General features: G+C 44.7%; 1 protein-coding gene across 1 annotated transcript; it reads right to left on the reverse strand.

The window, feature by feature from the left end:
* Positions 1–4,683: 4,683 nt before the first annotated feature.
* Positions 4,684–6,540, reverse strand: LOC117216714 (alpha-glucosidase-like). The gene has a single exon (XM_033463657.1). It carries the CDS (start codon positions 6,513–6,515, stop codon positions 4,797–4,799), a length of 1,719 nt encoding a protein of 572 aa, XP_033319548.1. The 5' UTR covers positions 6,516–6,540; the 3' UTR covers positions 4,684–4,796.
* Between the last annotated feature and the right edge of the window lie 210 nt (positions 6,541–6,750).

The raw sequence follows: 6,750 nt of genomic DNA on the forward strand, positions 1-6,750 counted from the left end.
ATGAAAAGCATTCGATGTGTAATAAATATCAGTAGATATTGTCACGCTTATGGTCGATAAATTGATTGTTGCATTAAATCGAGTTTTACGTACATTCTTTTATGCGTCATTCTCGGACAGAAACTGTTCGAAAAAATTGAACCTATGTTTTGCAGAAATCCATCAGTTCCTCGAAGTATCTTCCTGACGTATAAGGGAACAGTCTGGTAGGAATCATTAAAACTTCCCGAACCAAGCTTCCGCTGCGGTGTCAAACGAAAGAAGTCCAAAGATATATCTCACGGAACGGTAAAGTTTCCTCTCGAGCTCGATTCTTAGCTTCCCCTCGCGTCCCTATTCACCGACCTGAACCCCGACCAGCACTGACTAAGCGATATTCCCTGGGAGGTGTCGACCAGAACGGAAAGTTAACTGATAAATAGCAGCTAATACTTTAGGCACATCGGCGTCTGTTAGAATTTCGGAGCCACTTAGACCGGTTTTCCTCGGGAAGGAAGCCAGGTTTCTCTGAATTCCGCTAAAGTGTTTCCCGTTTAACGCGCTCGGTGCATCCGTCGCCTAGTTTTTGCGCCGCCGCCCTGTCAACGACGTTGAACGATCGCTTCCTCGCTCTGTGAAGCTTCTTGCACCCTCGGCGGAATAGGTTTGCCAAGATGACGAGTGATCTCGATGAACGAGCCAGGATCAAGAAGAAGAATACTGCTCGCGATTTCGCGATAACTAAACAAAGCTTTGATAGATATGGCGGACGTTCGATCGGGCAAGTCGAAAGAGGATGGTACTCAAAGTCAATTATGGATAAAAAGAGCATCAGAGTGGAACATTTGATAGAAAAAACGCATGATCGCGAAAACGCGGATGATTCAGTGGTGGGATGGATGGCGTGCGATGGTAGCCGATCGAAAAGCAATCAAAAACGCGAGAACACGAGGTCGGTTATCGTGGGCGTCGGTTCGAAAATGCGCATCGACAGCCGTACAACGCGTATAATCGAACTGGCCGGCGTGCCGGTCCGATGTAAAAATGGGAGCTTTATCCGCGACATGAATACTAATTGGCGACAGAAACGTATTCTCCCGCGGTACTGGTGGTCGCCGCCGCATTTTTCGAAAGCTCGCTTAATTCGGCCCGATGTCATTAACGTTTGTGATTCGCCGATAAATTATTCAGGATAATTGGATTCGAGCCGAGTATAAAATCCGCCGGTCAATATAGGATGACCTGCCCCCGGTCGCGATCGGGAAAACCAATACACTCGATCGACGCTCTCACGGGGGACATTTCACACGCCGGCAAACAGGGGAGAACAATCGGGATCCCTGTTCGCTATTTACCGATGGAACGATAGCTTATCGCTGAATCGTGAGCAAGGCGTCCCTGAATCCTTGGAAACGCACTGAAGCACGTGCTCCTCTCCATAATCGTCCTGATGCATTCTACGCTGATTGAAAATTCCCCTTTAAAGCGAGACGGTGAAGTACGTGTAGTACAGAGTGACACAAAAACAATGTAATCTTCGGCCTTTCGAAACTGATTTCTTTCGATTTATCCTAACCTAAATAATGATTGTTTTTTATTGATCGACAATAATAGAAGTACATCTTCGTGGATGGTTTCACGATACGTTTCAGATAGGTTTCACGATGGTTTCATGATGGTTTCATACCAGTTTGATCGAAAAGTACATTTATCGCTTATTGTATGCTTCGTATAATATATAGTATGTCAAGTATGGAAGTATTAATTGTAAATTTTAATGTCTTATTAAATCAATGTCTACCTTAATTCGTTTTTTTTCGGTATTTAAAGAGCAAGGAATATCTTGAGGTTATACGTTACGTTAACGTTCCAGGTACATCGACTCTGTATCGGGCAACGAGGCTCGTTCAACCAGTCAAGGATAGTCACCCCCGAATAGAATTCAGGCGGCGAGCAGGGGTGAGTTTGACTATTTTTAGTTCGCTCGTTACGTGTTTCGATTTTATGATAATGCAGCCTCTCTTATGCTAACGAGGCAACGTTCGTCGCCCGATAACCGTAGCCGAGGGTTACGACGGCGACGTCGCTCACGAAATTCGATTCTCTTCCCTAACGGATTAATTAAAGAACACGCGGAGAGCTCGGTGTTCGCGTGATTCTCACGTGACACTTGTGAAACGTACGCAACCCTTCGCCATGCAACGTGCTTCTTTCTCTTTCCCTTCTTTGCATTGCATCGCGGGACAATCCTTTGAAACGGCGACCTGAGTTGTGCGCGAAAATTCACGGTCCGTGGATCGAAAGGAAGGAAACAGGCGTCGAAAGCGACTGCAAAGAGAGAAGGACGTCGCCGGAAGACGAGGGAGTAGGGAGCCCAGCAGAAGGCCGCGAATTAATTAAGAGCCTGTGAGTTACCGCGCGGCAAATAAGATGAGACTTCTAGGATGTTCATCGTCAAAATATTTGGTACAGATTGCTGGGCGTACACTGGAACGCCAGCGATGTCTACGATGCGACCTAGCCGGGAATGAAATTTCGTCGGGAAGTGTTTTAATATAGCTCGCGTGCTTCCTCGAAAATCGAGGACTTTCTTATTCGGTATTCCGTCAACGGCTGGAGTATGACTTTGCCTCACGACCAGTGACGAAAACTGATTAAATTTGTCGTTATCAGCGTCGTTTTCTTCGTTATACCGACGAGTAATTGTTTTCGTGACAATACGAATGCAAGCAGCGTCGTAGATAACGAAAATTGGATGCTCGATGCACGCGTTAATATCAAAATAGGACAAACTTCTCGTTCACCATATCAGGCACGGTCTATTGAACGAGGCATGACAGAAATGCAAATGGAATACTCGCGGATCGGTCGACCGCGCCTTATCACTTATCGCGACAACTGTTCCTCAGCTCCTGAGAGGCCAGAGAGAAACAAACCACCGATGATTGATCTTATCGTGCAGAAGTGGCAGCTTAATTCGTATGCCGGAAGAACAGAGGCCGGAGGGAAAGAAAGAGAGAAAGATCAGAGAGGAGAAAAAGATGTCTACGTCGATTCTCAACGGGATGCGAAAGCACGTTGCGAATACATACAACGTGTGTATACAAATGAAGTCGATGGTGTGCGCGAGGGCGCACCTTTTCCAAGTGTCTCGGCGACGTCTGAAAGAGGAAGAGAAATAACGGGAACAAGAGATAGGAGGATAGGTTGAAGAATGTGCACTCAACGTGATTGGTGCAGCGCCGCGGCGGTGCACACTGGAGGCTGTCTGCATGAAAACTTGAGAATTTCCACTCAGGCACTCGTATGCGTATACGGCCTCCAACGGTATGCTGCCTCTCGCCGCCCCTCACGCCCATCCCCTCTTACTCACTACGTCTTCCAGAGAACGACCAAACAATGCTCTCCACTTTCTCTCTACCAACTTGACGGAATATTTCTAGGAATTGAGTCTGTTGTTACCAAGGTTGTTAGCTGCGAATCACGCGACACGACTTATTCGAATGGTTTATTCTACCCTGCTAACGTCATTAACTACCTGAAAACGGTGCACTTTACGAGTCAAGGGTTTGACTATGAAATCTGACAGAGGACGAACGCTCAAAGGGAGAAACGTTCGAAGATAACAATTTCCGGAAGTGAAGGAAGCTGCTTCTCAAGTAATAACCGAAAGAACTTCGGATTATATTAGGAATTAACGGACCAAGTTGGCGAACTAATTTTTTTTCGTTTTCGCCCTATGGAATCCAGCGAATTCCAAGTATCGCGGTACTTTTAATTGGTACATTACCACGGAAGATAAAATCTCTACCGTGATCGTCTCTTCCCGCGGCTTGAGAGCGCCACGATGTAATTATTCTATGAATATTCGAAAATTCATGAACGAGTTCCGCCGCGCTAAATAATGCAATCACATTAAATCCGTAAATGGACAATTAATTAACGAGCTATGGATCGACAGCCGCGATGCTTTTTCTTCGTAGCTGAGGAAATCGGTGAAAGAAAAGAGAACAGAGAAAGTCTATTTTAACCACGTCTGATTCATCCGTAATTTACGGCGTGGAAAATTCGACTGGAAATGCCATCAGCTGCGTTCCTAATTAATTATTTTTATCCGATACCTCGATTTAGTTCGCGGTCGATTCTAAATTTATACTTTAACGATTTCTCTCCCCGTCAAGGGCTGTCGTTTAAAATGCGGCGAAATTTTCGATTCGCTGACGATACGAAACCAAGGTAATTCGTCACGTTTTAAAAATGTAGTCATTGATTTACTCATTGGAATGCCGCAGCAGGGAACGGATGTGCGGTAAAAAATCGCGAAGCTTGATATTGTACGCGCGAGCGGAGATTGAGATTTTTAATCGGACGAGCGTACAACAGCGACGGTGCGGCGCGATAAAAATCGTAATGTACAATTAACCACTTTGTTTTAAACAGTCGTGATCTTGTTAACAGGATTTTGCATTTAATATTCGCGTAGTTTTGCCATTTCTGGCGCAAATAATTATGGAAGTTCGCTACTTGTGATGCTGGAGGTTCGTTAAATTTTCGTAAAAGCTGCAGGGAAGAGTCGGAAGTTTATTGTCTATTTCGAACCGAGGTTTATCGACGAATAATACTACGTGGAGATGGAAAAATCGCTGGAAAATAACACCGAAATAGATCTAAATGGAACTGCACAATTAAAAAATTACAACCATAAAAACGAGATAAATAGAATAAGGTTTATTAAAAATTAATCGTCAATACATCAATAACATGGTACAAGCGATTCGTCAACGTTGCCAAAACCCGTAAAAAATGCAAAATCAAAATTACTCATTCATGGAACGATATATATTAGGAGAGGTATACATGACGGAGGAAGATGCAGGAATAGTTATCGAATTGGTGAAAACCATGGTACCAGGACGAGGATAGGAATCAACATCGGCAGCATAAACTACCAAGGCAGGAGGAACTGACAGGGAAGCTCTAGCATTTACTTTGACAGGTTCATTGCCGAAATTGAGCATAACAATTACAGTTTCGCTTCCTAGAGTACGAGTAATACCCAAAACCTGCTTATCCAATACTGAAACGTTTAAAGAGCCCCTTGCGATTACTGGTCGTTTCTTTATGTTCATTAACTTTTTGAACAGCTGATATGGGGAGCTAGTTGCTCTCTTCTGAGCTGCCAGGTTCAATGTCTTATAATTGGGATGCACAGGCAACCAGGTTTTCGTACTATTGGAGAATCCGGCGCTGGTGGTACTGTCCCATTGGAACGGTGTTCTTTCTGGATCTCTGGATTTCAAGTAGTATCTGGCAGGACCAGCGTTGCAACCGGCTGGGTCGACAGTCTCCTTGTACGTGAATGGTCTGTCTACCATTCCGATTTCGTCTCCGTTGTAAATAACCGCTATACCTGGTAGAACCATCGCCATCTGGATAATCATATTAGCTCGTCCAGTGCCGAATCTAGACGCCACGCGATGGTTATCGTGGTTGCCCACGACCCAATTCGGCACGTTGCCACTCGGCACGCTTTTCACCCACTTATCTATCAAATTTTTGTAGTCCATCGCGGTAGATTTGTTGTCCAGACTCCTAATGAACATAAAGTTGAAGGGAACATTGGAGCCAGCTGTGTAGTATTTCATGGTACGTTCGTGCGTGGTGTATGCTTCCGTGAGAATTAGCCTAGGATCGGAATTAGTACGGTTGGAGTGGTCGTCCATCAGCTTTCTCCAACTGTTGAGCGTGCCGTAGGTTTCGTTCTGATCTAACGTGTAAATATGAAGCAGACTGTCGTAATCGTCACTAGGGATATCGGTTCTGTTTGCGCTCGGTTCATCCCTAAAATTGATATCCTCAAACATCAGATTGATAGCGTCAATGCGGAAACCATCGACCCCGCGGTCCATCCAGAATGTCAACACATTCTTTATCTCTTGATTCAAATCTTTGTTGCGATAATTCAAATCTGGTTGACCTATAGCGAATTGATGCAGATAGTATTGCTTACGGACGTTGTTCCACTCCCAAGCCGAGCCTCCAAAGCCACTCAACCAGTTGTTTGGCGGTTTTCTGGTCCCGTTGACGATCTTGGCGTTGCGCCAGACGTAGTATTCGTCGTATGGCTTGATCTTTTGAACACTCTTCTTGAACCAGGGATGCTCGGGAGAACTATGATTAGGCACGAAGTCCATGATCACCTTGAGCCCGAGGGACTTGGCCTTGGCTACCAGTTTGTCGAAATCCGCTAGAGTTCCGTAAGTGGGATCGATGTCGGTATAGTTGGAGATGTCGTAACCAAAATCAACTTGTGGACTCTTATAAATTGGTGATAGCCAGAGAGCAGTGGCACCGATGTCTTTAATATGCTCCAGCTTGCTGGTGATACCGTTCAAATCACCGATACCATCTCCGTTGCTGTCTTTGAAACTCCTCGGGTAGATTTGGTACACGATGGCATTTTTGAACCAGTTCACGTCTACTGCCGCGCTTAGCGCGAACAATAAGAAACACGATGTAATCGTTAGTCGAAACATGATGGACTACTGCACCAAGAGGAACGCGGACGGCCCTTTATAGTACGCGACGATATTATACATCTATTTACTTGCACATTTCGATTATCTAAAATCGCTTTTATCAAATCATTTTTATTCAATTAATCAAAGATAATACCATTTCGAGTAGCTGTCAACGATAACGAGAAGATAGTTAGATACTTGACTTTTATCATAGACCATGTATCAATTTATTTTTTTGCCTTCTGATTTT

Source organism: Bombus bifarius, unplaced genomic scaffold (assembly GCF_011952205.1).
Source record: "Bombus bifarius isolate JDL3187 unplaced genomic scaffold, Bbif_JDL3187 scf7180000007973, whole genome shotgun sequence".
NCBI lineage: Eukaryota > Metazoa > Arthropoda > Insecta > Hymenoptera > Apidae > Bombus > Bombus bifarius.

Excerpts from the sequence above, each read along its gene's own strand:
- LOC117216714 (XM_033463657.1), bottom strand. The coding sequence starts at position 6,515 with ATGTTTCGACTAACGATTACATCGTGTTTCTTATTGTTCGCGCTAAGC.